Source organism: Chrysemys picta, chromosome 7, assembly GCF_011386835.1.
Source record: "Chrysemys picta bellii isolate R12L10 chromosome 7, ASM1138683v2, whole genome shotgun sequence".
Lineage (NCBI taxonomy): Eukaryota > Metazoa > Chordata > Testudines > Emydidae > Chrysemys > Chrysemys picta.
In genome coordinates, this window is record NC_088797.1 from 7,540,724 (window position 1) to 7,557,473 (window position 16,750).

General features: G+C 39.2%; 1 protein-coding gene across 2 annotated transcripts in view; it reads right to left on the reverse strand.

Moving 5' to 3' along the window:
• Nucleotides 1–4,759: 4,759 nt before the first annotated feature.
• The window catches only part of SUCLG2 (succinate-CoA ligase GDP-forming subunit beta), a 210,535-nt gene continuing 198,544 nt past the window's right edge, over nt 4,760–16,750 (reverse strand). For both annotated transcript variants that reach the window (XM_005297815.4, XM_065550711.1), the window contains one exon: nt 4,760–6,194. In XM_005297815.4, coding sequence (XP_005297872.3) covers nt 6,079–6,194 — 116 coding nt within the window. In that variant the 3' untranslated portion in view covers nt 4,760–6,078. The remainder of the gene's footprint in view (nt 6,195–16,750) is intronic.

Sequence of the window (16,750 nt, forward strand, 5' to 3'; positions counted from 1 at the left end):
CTCCTAAGCTTATATTCTGCCAGCTTAGGTTAAAAACTTCCCCTAGGCACAAATTCCTTTCCTTGTCCTTGGACGGTATTGCTGCCACCACCAAGTGTTTTATACAAAATTCAGAGATTCCAAGTGACCCTTCCCTATCCCCCCAAAATATCCCCCGAAACCCCTTCACCCCCTTTCCTGTGGAGGCTTGAGAATAATATACCAACTAATTGCCTTAGCAATGTGAGTACAGACCAGACTATTTTCAGGACATTAAAATCAATCAGGTTCTTAAAAAGAAGAACTTTATTATAAAGAAAAAAGTAAAAGAATCACACCTGCAAAATCAGGATGGGAGGTAACTTTACACGGTAATAAAAAGATTTAAAACACAGAGGACTCCCCTCTGGACTCGGCTTCACAGTTACTAAAACAGGAATAAAACTACCTTTGTAGCATAGGAAAATGTACAAGCTAAAACAACAGATAACCTAACGCCTTTCCTTGTCTTACTTACAATTGCTGTGATTTTAGATGGATCATTCCAAGTTTATTTTCAGGAGATGTGTACCTGCTTGGCTTCTCTCTCCATCCACCCGCAGCGGGAACAACAAAGAGAGACATAAACAAATCCCCCTCCCCCCAGATTTGAAAGTATCTTCTTTTCTCATTGGTCCTTCTGGTCAGGTGCCAACTAGGTTATTTGAGCTTCTTAACTCCTTGCAGGTAAAGCGATTTAGTACAGCTGCCAAGGAGGGATTTTATGCTATCCTTTTTCTCTATATTTATGACAGTCCTTAACATGTGTGGCCATGCCTAACCAAAAAAATCTGTTGAATATGCAGATCAGTTTTTCATACCCAGGTGGCCTGCACTTCGTTATCATGAAGACCTCCAGTACTGTTCCCTGTAAGCTGGCTGGCAAGACAATCCTGTTATCTTCATATACCAGCAAATTGGTAGCTAGATCAATGGATAATCATTCCTGAACTGCGCTGAACCTACCCAGTCTGGGTCTCCTTCAGTAGATCTATTGGCACACCAAACATAACTCAGGGTCCTTAGACTGTTTTTGCCAGATGTCATCATAAGGCCAGTCTGAGTCTGTTCTCACTGCCCTGACCTCAATTTGTTCAACTGCAAATCTGACAGCGATCTTTGAAGCATTAAAGTTTACTAGGAATAGATGGAATGGGCTCAAGAATTTAAGCTTCACAGCTGATGATCTCTGCCCCTTGAGAGGCTCTGAGATGCCAGCTACGCTAGACACTGTCCCCACTGTCTGATTTTTCACTAGCTGCACTTCCTGGTCAGTCACATTAATTGCTCTTACCCAGATCTCCCCCTTTGGTCCTGCTCAAAACAGAGTTCCGCTAAACAGCAATCCCAACTGGATATTCATAGCTTCAAACTCTCCTAAGGTTCCCTGCCGCAGTCCTTTACCCACAGGGGTATTATTGCATGATGTCCTAGCTTCACTATAACTTTATTCCGAGCTATTCATCTCTGTCACTCTGTAGGCATGGCCAAGGCTCCTCTAAGGTTCCAAGAGTTGCCTGCCAGGGTCCACACTTCCTCTTACCTACATCCAAAATGGATAGCTGAATATTGTCCAGGAACAAATTTGTTTTACGAGTTCTTGTGATGCCCTTAGATGGAATCCATTCCCAGTACAACAGCACTAGAAATATCCATCACCACAACAAAAGTCCGTAACACCCAGCTGTTACTTTTTCTTTGGAAGAACTTTAAAGAGATCTGGTCAAACCCTAATACAATGTCAGTGTGCAAGGATTTTCATCCTTTTATTCTTGTTCTAATAGGGCCCTGTCCTAGAATCTTTATTAACATATAGTGAATTTTCAAGGCCTATGGACCACTTTAAATCCCATTTAAACCCTCAAAACAGACATTAAGTGGGACTTAACTGTGCTTAGATCTTGTGCTGGCTCTCTGAACAAGGGTGAAATTTTATTCACAGCTTGTTCTCACCCACAGGCGTATTCCTGCTGAGTGTGCTGAGACTACTTTCATGAGTACACACGCCAGATTAGCCTTTTAGGGCTCAATCCTGCCAAGGTGCTGCAAGTGAAGCAGCTGCCAAGGCTGGTGAATGCGGTTCTTACCAGTCTGTGACCCAACACGCTGCAGTAAAGATAATCGGTCTCGCTCCGACACTGTGCAGAGTACCGATTTATGGCAGCACAGTTCATGTGACAGGAAGTCGAACTCCGGGGTTCCTTTGTTAAGGTACACCCTGAGCCCCAGATACTCATGCAGCATCCGATGAGCCAGAAATGCTGCTCCTCATGCCCCCACGTTCCACCATAAGAAGTCTTTTGAGCACACTGCGAGTTTAGGCATTTCTATTGTGGTTATCAAGGAATTTGTGAGGGAAAACAAGGGGAACATTAAAAGATGGAAATACACTATCAAAATGTCACATGAATCTACGTTCTGAAGCAAGTTACGTACAATGGTGTTTGACACCATGTGTGCCTTCGGCTGGCGTTTTCCAGATGGCCTGTGTTTTGCAATCTGCCTTCCAGTACTTGTCGGGATTCTTATGAAGTAAAATGACTGCTGTGTCACTAATGTCATGCCTGGGTTCCGTCTTAAACACTAGGCTTCGACACCCACTCCAATTCTGTCTGGTGACAGTTTGGCCACTCAGCAACACCGTGGATTGTTTGTACAAAAGACTGACAAAGCACCGTGACTGACAAAGCTGCTAGAAGCTCACCCTTGTGCGCATACTGAAGCCAGTTGCTGAGTTTATGCTGAATGCCAAACCTCAACGGTCACCTTCTCCATATGGCTCCACAGTCAGTGCCCTGCAGGACTGAGGCCATGCATCCAAAGGGGGGTGGGGAACAAATGCAAAGACAAATTACAAGTAAAGGTTTTGGTTCCAATTCCTTGGCACCAGCTGTTTTGGCACGTTTATTCCGTGCAAAGAACGTCACGCCAAGGACATCGAACAACTAAAGAGTGAAAAGTACTTTTGAACCCAGCACATGTTCTAATTATTGGATTGCTGCTGAATTTGGCATTTCTAATCTTCAAACTGCACCAGTGCTGTCAAACCACAGCACCTCTGAAGTGCAAGCATTCTCCAGAGTTTATATAGTTTCTGCATATTGTCCCCAAAATAAAAATAAGGTTTTTGTAAGTGTGCAGTGCACTGCCCCATTCTGTATGTGGATACTGGGTATGACGCTTGGACAGGACTGGAAACACCTTATAAATGGAGGCATACAGCTTAAAACAAACCAACCAAAATGCTTAAAAGCTTAAGATCACACAAGAATTGCCCATATGGAAATAAATCCACATGGGCTTCAGTTCACAGGTCTATAAGAAGGTGCAAAATGGAAGAGCAGACAAGTCAGCAGGCAAACAAATCAGTCTTCTTCCTCTAAAAAGAATACGCAAAGTCATTAATCGGGTTGACTTTTGCATTTATTTGGCTAAATATTTGGTGCACATGAAAACATTAAAAAAAATTTCATACCAATGTGCCAAATGTTATATTCTTTATGAATTTAGAACCAAAAAAGGTAAGTTAGTGTGCATCTTTCACTCATTTTTTATAGACACATTCCAGTGACTGTCGCAAATTACTGGATCAAAGTAGAGAAGATGCTCATGGTAAGGCAAGAAAAGACTTCTGTGACCAGTATAAAAAAATTGTTTTAAATTTCAAGTACTATTTTCCCCACTTAAATGCAAGAAACTGAAATTCACTGTTTAAGGCATGGGTGAGAAATACAGGATCAAGATTCTATCCTGTTGAAGTCAATAGGAGTTTTGCCATGGACTTTAGTGAGGCCATAAAGAACAGAGAGGAGCATTTATTCACATGTTCTGGCAAAGTAGGCAGTTCCATGGACATTAAGATGAATTTTAAAATGAAAAACTGGATCCATTTACAATCATATTTACCACTGGAAGTTGAGTCAGCCATATTAAGTTAAATTCCTTCCCTCAAAAACCTAAACTCCTTTTCATGGGTTGCTAAATTTAATTACCAGCTCTGTATATTTTAAAAAATTTAGTAGAAAGTTTAAACACAAACTCCTAGGGAAATCAGCACTGCTTCAAACAACACTGGTAGCAAAAAACATTTAATTCCAACTACCACAAAACTTTCAAAATCACTATTTAATATTATTTAAAAAAGCTACGAGTAATATGAAAATTTGGATTAATTAGCACAGGTCCAAACAAAAACCGACTTCTCTCAGATCTATATGCAGATTAACCTGAGTGAACATATCTGTTGGATACCATAAGAAAGCTAGATACTGTATGGGACCTTAACAAGGAAATATTTACCTTGCCACTTTACTGACTGACACAAAAATGTTTTTATTTTCCTGTACTTAGAATATAATTTCATACTGAGATGTTAATGGTAAGTGGTTTTTTTGTTTGTTTGTTTGTTTTTAAAGTAGCCCACCGTACAATCATTTACCAGAGCCTCATTAAATTAATCAAATACTTATTATCTTTAATTGAATTAGTAATTTTCTTATATGGACAGTAACTCACACTAGTATCACTATTCTAATGATGATATATTTTTTTCCCTTGGGCAACAGGCTGAAGGAAGAGGAATTAGGTAATTGCAGAATCTAGCTTTACTTGTATAGCTACATAGATTAATAAAAAAAATCATTTCTGAATATAAATGTTGCCATGGAAATGTCAACACAAATTTAAATGACAAAGTATTTTTTTTCCAAATAAAGCAGAGGGTTGATTAGAGCGGAGCAAATAATTCACAATGAATAATTTATTAGACAAATTTTACCTTTTTCCCCCATTTACAAATTGTTCAGAAACAGATTATGACATGCTCTCATTGGTACATTACTCAAAATTATTCACAAATTTCAGCAGTTTGTGCTCTGCAATGTGTACTGCATTGGTTAGTTACTCAAGCCACATGATATTATCTTCTGTTCCCTGATTGAATAATCAACAGCTTGAATTATTATAACAGTACAAATGACTACACAATCAAAATTGTATTTTTAGTGGATATTCAAGTACTGCAACTTAGAATTTGCTTGTCTAAAGTATTTGTGTTACTAAAGCTTGAACATTCAAATGTTTGTGAAAATTGAACAAGAAAAATTGTTGTTTTTTTTTAACAGCAAATCAAAATTCTTTTTTGGAAATAAAATGACTATTTTGAGAATTTTTTTTTATTACTCACATAGTGCTGCTATTGATTTATACGTTATGCTGAATATTCAGAATTCAAATACCTCCCATTACTTAAAGAGTTTATTTTGAAAAGTTGGCAGCCATTAGATTAACTGCATACATATACCCATAGATACTGTAGGTCACTGTTACATTTGGAAGGACTATACTTAATTTCACCTCCAATGCCCAGCACAATCAACTGAATCACATTTCATCTGTTTACTGGTACAGTATAAGAATGGAAGGTCCTTTCACTACCACAAATAATATATTCAATTTTTCTTCCTAATGTGAGGTATACTTTTTGTATTTGAATACAAAGATGATATGTTAAGGCATGGAGTGTGATACACCACAAACTATCTAAGGAAGAAAACAAATCCTATACATCTGGAAAAATATATTTATTGCAAGCAGATTTTTTTGTTATTGTAAAAAATTCATAAAAATACAATCAATCAATTATTAGGATTTACTTTTGCCTGCTGACTCTTTAGGATATGAAAAATGAACTTAAATGTTTTTCCAAAAAAATGTGCAAACAGTATTTGTTGGATTAGGGAATAACCTGATTGACAGGAGTCAGTAAATTACTGACTATACCTTATTCACAAACCCATCAACTGCATTATTTTGGAAAAACACACATGCAAAAAAACCCCAGGAACTTTGTGGAATTAAATGTTAATTAACATATTTCTCAATCCAGAAATATGCAGATTGAGGATTCTCTAATTTTGGTACCCTCTGGATATGTCAGATAGGTAAGTTCAGCAATACTGATGACTGCTTTAAGGAACCCTAATAATTCTCTCTGCAACAAGAATGTGAATGTCACTTTTGTGAATCACAGACCCTCTGCAGGCAAATATCTTCAAGGAGTCATTTGCTTTCCACACTAGCCACTGCTTTCTTTGCTGCATCCTCAAGGTCCCTTGCAGAGGTGATTGGTAACCCGCTTTCATTCAGAATGCGCTGGGCCTCATGAACATTCGTTCCTAGAAAGGAAATTACGGTTAACTAATGAATACATGTTGCAAATGCTTTCTATTAACCCTTCATCAACCTGGTTTAAAGCATTAAACCAGATTTCATTTTGCTTTAAAGAGAGAGGAGTCACCTAGGGGTCTGAGCCCAGGAACTCCTAAAATCTAATTCCAACTCTGACAGTGCCTACTTCTGTGGCCTCAGATAAGCTACTCTCTGATAACAGTACTTACCTATATCACAGGAGAGTTATGAGGACTCAGGGGCCAATCCAATGTCCACTGAAGTCAATGGATAATTATCTCCTGGATAATGGACCATGCTTCATTCCATTAAGATTTGTAAAACATTTTGAAGACGAAAGTACTGGACTCAAGTTAGTGGTATTATTATTAAAAAAAACCCACCACAGTTACAAATTATAACTCTAAAATCACCTGTGATGGCCTCAAAGGAGTAAAATTATTATTTTTATTTTTTAAGAAGCTTTAGGTTTCTGAGCAATACTAAGAATTTGACTGTTTGGGAGTACCCGATGCAGGTAGCCAAGGAATAGTCTGACCCTCTGCCCATAAAGTACTTCTGCACCTCTGCTTAAAGTCCAGGAGGGTAGTGGAGATGGAAGAGCATCTGAATAATTTGTAAATTATTCAGAAAATGAGCATGACATTATCCTTTGTTCCTTGAAAGATACCAAATACTATAATATCATTTGTAAGACTGTACAGCTATTGACCCTATGCGCTCTGTTTTTAGACCAACACTTCAAATACACTCAACAGAGCACTCTCATAGTCATGAAAAAAGGCTATAAATTAAGAGAGACATTTCAGGGAAATGCACGTTTCACACTGTCAGACTCTCATAAAGGCAAATGCAGAGTTAAATGAGAACAGATTAATGAAAAGAGATGACTGATTGTCATTGAAGCTCTTCGTTTATTAAAGCCGCACAGGGACAGGTCCTTCGAAACGTTCTGGCACAGTGATCACATATATTTAGTGTCTCCCCAGAAGTCTCCTACCTGGTTTGATGCAATACATTTGGCACCTCCTGGAAACACCAAACTGAAAATGATGGGCAGTTTTTACTTGCATTGCATGATGGGCGAGACAAAGGATGTAGAATATTACTGGCAGACTTACTTTCTCTTAACCCTTTCTGAGGATTTACTAAGCACATACTGAACATCTAAAACTTCCCAAGGGAGACGGACAGGACACTTACAAGGAAGGCTGCCAGGCAACTGAGACCCCAAAATGGAGGATTGTTAAGAACTAGGCAAACTGTTCACCACCATCAGTGTGTTCAGTAATGTTAAGTTTATTCTCCTGTTCATTCATTGCTTGCAAACAGGCTCTACTTTTTACTAAGAGGTTCTCTGTATGTAAAACAACACTGGGTCAAAACAGGGCATTACAGAAATATGTGAAAGAACCGGGAATTGACTGAAAATGATATTCATATTCAAAATCACGATCTGACTATGAAATCACTTTGCCCGGTATGTTAAAAGTGTGCCGGACATAATGGGACAAATTCGTCCATGATTTCAGGCATCATAGATGCTCAGATATGACAGAGATGGGGGCCACAGAGTTCCCTAGATATGTAGATTAAATAGACCCTGCACCTCATCAGAATATGAGCCTATCACTAAATTTCCTGAGTTCTCGATGTCCTCTGTTGTTGCTATGAGTTCCAAAGTCTACACCTTCACCCTCAAAATCCTCATGCTTCTGTAACCATGGCACATGTCCACTAGAGCACAATATGGGGTGTTCGTTCTCCTCTGGGGACTGAGGAGCTCTCTCTTAAAACACTCCTAACCCTTTAGTTATTGGGGAACACTTGTCAAATAGTCATGGGAACGAACGCTGCTAAGCACCGAGGTAAAAGAACCACGGTAATTTTGCCAGATATAAAGTCCTAATGTAATAATTTCACTGACCTGTGCTTAGGAGTGACAATATTGATTTTAACCTTAAAGATTCAATATTTTCCACAGTTCCAACAGCCAGTAAAATCTCTCACTCTGAACTGTGGAAATGTTTCACTATTCCCCATAACTTACGCCCGACTTAAATGTATACATTCTACAACCCTGTTCAGTTAAATCAACAATCACTTTCCGTTTGGAGTCCAAAGAAAATCCAGGGACACATTTGTGTAGAACACCGATGTGCTGGACCTATTTCTTTAGCATCACCGAGACGACGTGTTGCCAAAATGGTGCACATCCACCGAAGCATGGTTATACCAACTTTATTGTATGGCGATGAAATGTGGGAAGGCTGGAGAGTGGTGGACTGACATTTTTGATTCTCTCAGTCTTTGTCAGCTGCAGTAGCAGGACAAGATCAGAAACAAGGGTATTTGTAGCCAACCCCAACATCTGTCTCCATTGGCACTGGTTCAGTTTCAGTGGCTTTGGTACAGTCCTATTGTTAGGATGGAAGACCAACGAATTATGAAGCATGTTTACCAAGGAATGTTGCTACACATCTGGCAATCATGTGAGCACCAAAAGCTTCAGTGGTGAGATAAGATCACCTAAATGAGAGCACAAGGATGCTAGCCATTTTAAAGACTACTGCACATGAATGTGCCAGGATACTGCTGTAGAACACGAAGATAAACTATAATCAGTTTGTGTCAGGAAAGAGGTAATTTCTCAAGAAACATGCTGATTTTTTTATTTCCAAATTAAATTACCCTGACATAATTTTGATTGCACTAACTTTGTAGGATTTCAAGTCCTTTTTCTGATCATCTTTTTCCTTTCTTGATTTCATTCTTTTTCATCCCAGCTCCCCCATCCTTTTTCAGGAACAGGGTCACAAGGTGAATGGTGAAGGTTTCTGACTCTTCCAAAACAGCAAGACTAGTTGTTCAGATTCCTCCCTGGTTATAACCTCTTCATTTAGGAAAACAGAGCAGTGAAGAAAAATCTGGACTTTGCAGACCCTTTTCTTCAACAAAGCTAAGTGACAATTCTGAAAATCGATGCACTAAGCAACATACAAAGTGAGCCGGACATAATGGGACAAATTCGTCCATGATTTCAGGCATCATCAACTCGTCAGGTGTTTTGGCTGCATTGGTGGAATTCACACTAGGGACTGCATCATAAGTTGTCAGCATAATGCCCTGAACTGATCCTCTTAAAGGGCAGATTCTAGAACTCTCCCTCCCCCACACCAAATTCCTTGTTCATTTGCCTTGTCAAAATGTTTAATTACTTCATAATTCCTAGACTTACCAAAATGAATTGTAATTATATCTGCAGTTATACTTTAATTACCCCCTTAATTATTAATCATGCAGTAAACATGCTCAGTAGCATGCAACTTTCTCTTCGGGACGCTCATGATTTTAAAGTGTGATTTTGCTGAATAGAAACATGGAGCGGGTTTTTTTGTTTGGTTTTTTATAAGTATACAATATATTGAGACAGATAATACCTCTATTCTGCCACAAGCAAGAGCCTGTTTCTGCAGTGGGCTCAAGTCAAGGTTCCCACTCCTTCAATTGATAGAGGCCAAAGACATCCCTGTAGCAGCAGGTCTGGTTACTTTTGTGATCGAAGAGGCAGATGGCTGGAGGAATAACTAACTGTCTGCTACTGTCCTAGCGGCACTGGGAGAAGAGGTCATGCTTTCCATCCCCATGCACTGCACGGACAGTCACAGCTTGTCTACAAAGGTCAATGACCACTAAGCAGCATCTGAAATCTATGACAGAAAGGAGCCCTGCCTGCTCTGTAATGTTTAGAAAAGTCCGGTAGAATTTCATAGAAGATTATAACCTTGACATAGTTTTTTTTCCCAACCATCCTCTAGTTTTTAAGGCAGAAATACATATCCACATGCAGAAGAACTCTTCAGGGTGGTATTAAAAAGTCTACAGAAAAGGTATCTTTCACTATAAAATTCTTTAGGTTGTTAGAATAACTTGTATGGAATCCCTTTTAATTTCTAATGAACCACGCAGGATTAATCTGGCACACAGATACAACAGTGATAGCAAAATATAACTAAGATTAGACAGATGGATTGATAGATAGGCTTCTATAGGACTTTTCCATAAAAGGAGTGTAGGGGGAGGTGAGATAGAGCGAAAGACATTTTGTTGGCTATTTTCCTACAAAGCAAAAACATTATGCTCTTTGTAGTATCCGAGTATTTAAAACCAACATTTTCTCTTCATGAAGTTGCTGAGGTTAATCTACTGACAGGTCAGAATGGGAGCAGTACATTAGATGTATGCTGCACCACGTTGATTGCTCTAGACTCTACTTGACTAATGTATTAACAAAATCAATACAAGACACAAGCTAAAAAAAAGGTTTTAGGCAAAAGGATGGAAATAGGAAGTTGGAGAAGTGAACCAAATCTTTTTCACAATCAAAAGACTGTGATTTTGGTACATATGAAATACAAAACAGCCTTTTAAGCAGGACATACAAATAAAGATATTTTCAACAAGGATGCTGTAAATGACGGATATTTTCTGCTTCTGGACATTCAGTTTGCTTTTGTTATGCGATAGACATTTTAGGAAGATGAATAAAATGGAGAACTTGAATTATGTCTCTAAAACGGTCTGAAAGCACTGGAAATGGATTTAACAACTAAATAATCTGACAGCATTAGAAACAGGCTTAAAAACTAAAGTAAAATGCCTTTTATGGCAGTGGAAATTAAAGCCAAAAAAACAACAACAACAAAAATCCCCACGAAACTAGTCTAACATTAACCTCCTGCCACTGGATGGTGTCAGAGAACTGTAAACAGAATTCTATACGTAGGCTATCAAAATAAGCTCCCCTTCATTTACGCTATAATCGGCTGTATAACAGTGAAAATGCACAGTATTACAGGCTGCTTTTTACTTGATTCCTATTATAAGAATGCCGTTCTAGATGGGGAAAGTGAACCTCTCTTATTTTCTCTCTCTCAAGTTAATATCAATGTCACTCTATGGATTTTTACCAGCACATCTTTGCACTCCACTTTATTTCAAATACATACTTCTGAATCCTAGGCCCAGAAGGGTTATAGTGTTTGCTGTGTGTCATGTCTCAAATTCACATTTCTGTTGCCTTGCAGTACTTGTTACCACTAACCCAGCAATTTATTATATAAATATTTATTGTAAGTAATGCTACCTTAAAAGCCTACTTATAATTACTCTTTTTAGATATGTTTTATTGCTACAGTTTTAACACTATATGAAATCAGTTTATATTGTTACAAATGTATCTCTTGGTATGTCTACACTGAGATAAAAAACCTGCAGCACCAACTCTCAGAGCCTGGGTCAGCTGACTTGGGCTTGCGGGGCTCGGGCTGGGGTCCAGGTTCTGGGACTCTCCTCCTTCCTGGGTCCCAAAGCCTGGGCTCCACATCAAACCTGAACCTCCACACTGCAATTTGATTAGCCCATCATCCTGATCCTGCGTCAGGTGACCCCAGACAGCTGCAGGTCTTCTATTGCAGTGCAGACACACCCTCTAGAAACTATCGATACTCAGGAACATTAAAAGTTTGAATGAAAAAAAAAATCCATGTTTTTATAGCACTCGTGAATGTGGTGTTTGGCCATACACGTGAACTAGAAACCAAATGCGCTGCCATTTTGAAAGTTGAGGTTCAGGAGTAGGTTCAGGATTTCTGCAGTGACATCCAGCCCTTACCAGGAAATAGGGGAGAGAAAGTGTTTGCATCTGGGTTATACAGGAAAGCAAGAGAAATAAAGAAATAACTTTCAAAAATGAGTCATAGAATCATAGAATATCAGGGTTGGAAGGGATCTCAGGAGGTCATCTAGTCCAACCCCCTGCTCAAAGCAGGACCAATTCCCAACTAAATCAGTACATTGTTCCTAGAGGACATTTTGTTAGGGCATCATGGTGAGATATTTCATCACTCACATTTTGATTAGTAAGGCCTCATCAGTGATACCACATTGTGACCAGGTGTCATCGCATAGCAATGTTTCAACCTCATGACGCTATGTGGTTGTATAAATCAAGGGCATTTCATCCCCATTAGTATACACGCAGTTTCGAGTTACAGATGCACAATCTTGAGGGTCTGGAAGAGTCAAGTGTTTGGAGTGGAATATAGAGCCTTTCACTTAGTCACCAGTTAATTTTGGGATTAAGCTGAAAGTTATTGCCACCTGAACACTGTTTGGTGGTTTATGAATTTGGTAGCCTTTGGCTACATTATCAAGAAGAGATTATATTCCATGACTTTACTGCAAAAATCCTTCAAAACTTTTATTCTGACATTCCTTTCTCCATTTTCTACCCTATATTTTCACAATACCATTTTTCACGTTGAATTTTCAAACTCAGGATGTCAGAGTGGGGTTAACATCAGGCAAACAAATATTTTCTCATATTTTCAAATGTGTGTACATAATATCATATGTTCTCTTCTCTTATTAATCACAACAATTTTGGGCAATCACATTTTTGGTAGATTTACATACGTGAATAGCATTTGTGCTCACATATTGGACAACAAATAGCATTCAAATATGCAAACTGGGCAGATACATAACTGCTGTACTTGTGCATGAAAACAGCTTACATGTGCAACTCTGAAATTCTGAGCGTGCAAAATTTTAGGTCTGCAAAGGCATAGCCAAAAACTTGGATGGACGATTTTGGAAATGGAAATTTAGAAGCCAGTTTTGAAAATGTGGTCCTGTCTGCCTACTAGCATGGACCATATACAATAACAGAGTCCACTCCCCTGTGCTCCTGTCCTTATGGACACATTTGAAAGAAGTTCACTTTTTGGAGGGAAGACAGCAAGAGAATGTTACAGATTCTCAACCAAAAAGCAGGAGTATATTTCATTTTATTGTGACAAAGTTAATCTCTTTATTCTTCCCTACCCTCAGTTTTTTATTTTTGACCACAACAATGAGCTGCATTTTGGCTTTAGCCCAACATTGCCGGTTAGTCTATATAGAAACCAGTTGAAACGGAATGTTATATTAAAAGAAAAAAAAATCCTGTAAAACTGCTACAAATTCCCAGCAGAAACAATGTCTCTTATGTCTATAAAAGTTAAAACCCAGAATATGTGGTTTTTCCAGTCACCCACGAGCCTTTTAAACAAAAATAATCCTGCGTCTCAGCTGGTGAGTTATTTTCTGATAAGGCAAGTAAATACATGTAATTATAAAGTTACCATTTTCAAAGAGGAGAGTAATCCTTTCTTTATCCACTGGTAAAACAGCTTGTAATTATTACACAGCCGAGAACAAAGATTTGTCCACAAAATCCTGCTAAATCAAGACAGATTTGACTGATTAAAACTTTACTCATCAAGACATTTGTAATACATTGCATGTGGGCAAAGAGTCTTTAAAGTGCAGGCCACAAATCTGTTAGATTTATGGGAATAATCATGAACCTTCTGTTGGGAAAACGTACAAAATGGAAATACAAAAATGTGTGTTGGTCTCTCTTTCATCCGACGAAACGTAAAATAGTATCAGTTTTGTTTTAAAATGTTTTGGGGCGCCCTTATTGCTTTCACTGTATTGATGATTAATTCAGAATCATTTTATCTTCAGACAAAGTGGTGGGTGTTCAAAGAAGAGCAACATAGATGATTGTGGGGTTGGAAGGATTGACTTTTGGAAGACAGATTAAAAGAACTGCTTATGAATAGCGTCTATAAGTAAAATACCTGAAGGCAGTAAACACCACAGAAGTCCTTGCTTAGGGGGATGCAAGACGTAAAACTACGACTAATAAGATGAATTAAAAGCAACAGTAGGACTAACAGCAATAGCTACAGTATTATGGTGGGGCAGTGTCCACAGGGAACAGAGGTAGTTCCATCTCGCAAGACATTTAAACCAGCCTCGATAAAGAATTAAGCATATCCCAGGAACCAATACTACAATAGAAGGGAATGATGGATTTACTGATTTTTTCCATCTCTAACCATGAAGATCCAGTATTCACCCCAACAGACTAAGCAACACACATGACTCTTCTGAGATAAAGGTCCTAGACACAATGGGGCCAATTCGGGCCCTTGCACTGGTTATCATAAACCATGCTCAAGTGGTGGTATAGAGGACATACAGGAGACTCAAGGGGTTTTGGCTAGAAATATGTCCGTGCAGGAGCAGCGTAGGGTCAATCAAGGCAGCCCTGCACTGCCCCTGCTTGCAAGCCCCTGCATAATCATGAGTTACAGCATTCAGTGCTATGGAGATTCTGGGGTGCAGCGCAGGCCATAGGCAGCTGCAGGTTAGAGCAGTACTTAGGGTTGCTCTAAGTTACACGATGGGTTGCTTTAGTTTTTGCAGTGTTCCAGAACCTGAGTAGTGTAAAGGTGGTGAAAATAACATGGCACAAGGTCCAGAGATACAGGATCACAGACTGTGCAAATTACAAGTAGACGAAAACATCAAGAATTCCCATGTGATGTATTAGACAGGTGGTAGTTTAAGATGGGCCGTAAACACTGCAGCTTGGTTTTCCCTGTGTCCCCTAGATGGTTTAAAAGAAAATAGTAATAACCAGTCTACAACTACAACTGTGAATTACCTGCTTCCAAACATGATAGCTTTTCAATTCCTACACCAATGCACTAACAGCTATTAAATCAAGAAAACTACGGCTGCTCTTAGCAAAAAACTAAACAAACAACAAAAGTTGCATGAAAAATAATCAAATGTTGAGGCTTTACATACAAAATGAATTCCTGTCTCTTGGCTACCTCCTTTGTTCTCTGAGTCACCCACATTAAATTACTTTGTTAGTTTGCCTTTCTTTAGGAACTAGGGAGTGTTTCATCATCCAATGAAATCCCTGGCAACCTATTTCTATGCTTCAATTCAGAGATTCTCCCAATTTGGCAGAGCACTGGGCCTCCACTGATGGTCATGTTGTTTAATGAACTACTGGAAGGCGCTCAGATATTACAGAGATGACTGGTACAAGAACGTCTACAGAATAGAAGGAGTGCATGCTACAAGCTTTGGCATCCCCTGATGTCATGTGGAAATGACCTATGCACAGCAGAACGACACTGAGGGATGTGCAAACTTGGCTTCTTCGCCAAGGTGAAGAGAAGAAGCTTTTCAGATTTGGAGTTTCACAGGGCCAACCTGCCACTTCAGGAGCCATGCCTCTGAGGTTCTCCATGTAACACTCACATTTTGGGTAGCAACCACCCACCCCTTTAACAGGAAACATGGTGCATCCTGCCAGTGACCTTCCACACTCTTATTTGAGTGAGGCTGAAAAGCCAGAGGGGTTGTAAGGAGTCTGGAATCCTTCACTGCAAAGACACCGAGCAACAGCACCAGCCGCTCTGCAGTTCCGAGGCAGGGGCAGTTTCTACTACAGCGGGTTGAGATATTTTCAAAATTTTGATGGAATTTCAAATTTTGGGGGAAAACATTTGAAAAAAATATATAAAATATCCCCCTCCCCCCCTCTTTTAAATGTCATTTTATTTATTTATTTATATACATGTTCTATTTCCTTCTATTCTGCAAGGAGTAACGCCAATGGGTCAGAGCGCAAGCTCCATTTTCTAACCTGGATGGCTCTAAGCCCTGGGCTGTCTAGTGTAAATATAGGGAAAAGTACCTGAGATACAATGGTATAGGTAACCGTGGGCAAGTGCTGACTTTTAAATGGTGACCCCTATTAACCACTCCTCCCCAGGCACAGTCCAGAGGAAAGAGATGGGCCTTATATCAAACCCGCAAGGCCAAAGACTCAGACAAATCAATTCCAGAACCAAGAGTCCTTCACTGAGAACGTTCTGCCCTTCAAACCTGGGCAGTCAGCAAAAAAACACCCCAGTTGATTCCAGACACCACAGTGGCAAACAGGGAGAGAGGAGGCCTCACAACCTGTAAGAGGCATTAAAACAGAAAAAAAGACAACCAAACACAACGAATAGAATAAAATAGACTTCATTGCAAAAGTCGTTAACGACTGCTATAATTCTGTAAAGAAGTGTATTTGTAGCACAGTTAAATGATTGGGTATGACTATGTCCTTGTAACTCTAGAAGTTTGGTATACAATATGAATCAGTTTGCACACTAAATTTGTGAATTACCAAGATCATTAATATTCTGTCAAGCAAACTATTCACATTCTTTGATCTATCAAAAAGAGACCTATGCAGAGAAAAAACGTAGTAGGAAGCTGAAAGGAGTAATCTTGCCTTTCATGTTTTTATGTTAAGGTAAATTAATGTACTTGCTGACAAAATAACCCACTATAGCATGAATATTGATTTTACTGAGGAAAATGCCTTTAAACACACCTGTTATGAAGTGTTTCCGAATGCGCTTATCGAAAATGAATGATGTTGAATATATGAATTTTGATGTCAGGGACCTCGGGTTTTGAACCTTGGTCTGCATGGCTCTTCGGAGCTACTAACTTCCAACCTGCCACCTAGTGACCTGCTAACTGTTGTCAGAATAGGAGCTGAACTCTGACAGGGGACCCCAGTCCTGGAATCCAATAGGCAGAATGTTGGGCATCCTGACTGGTTCACAGC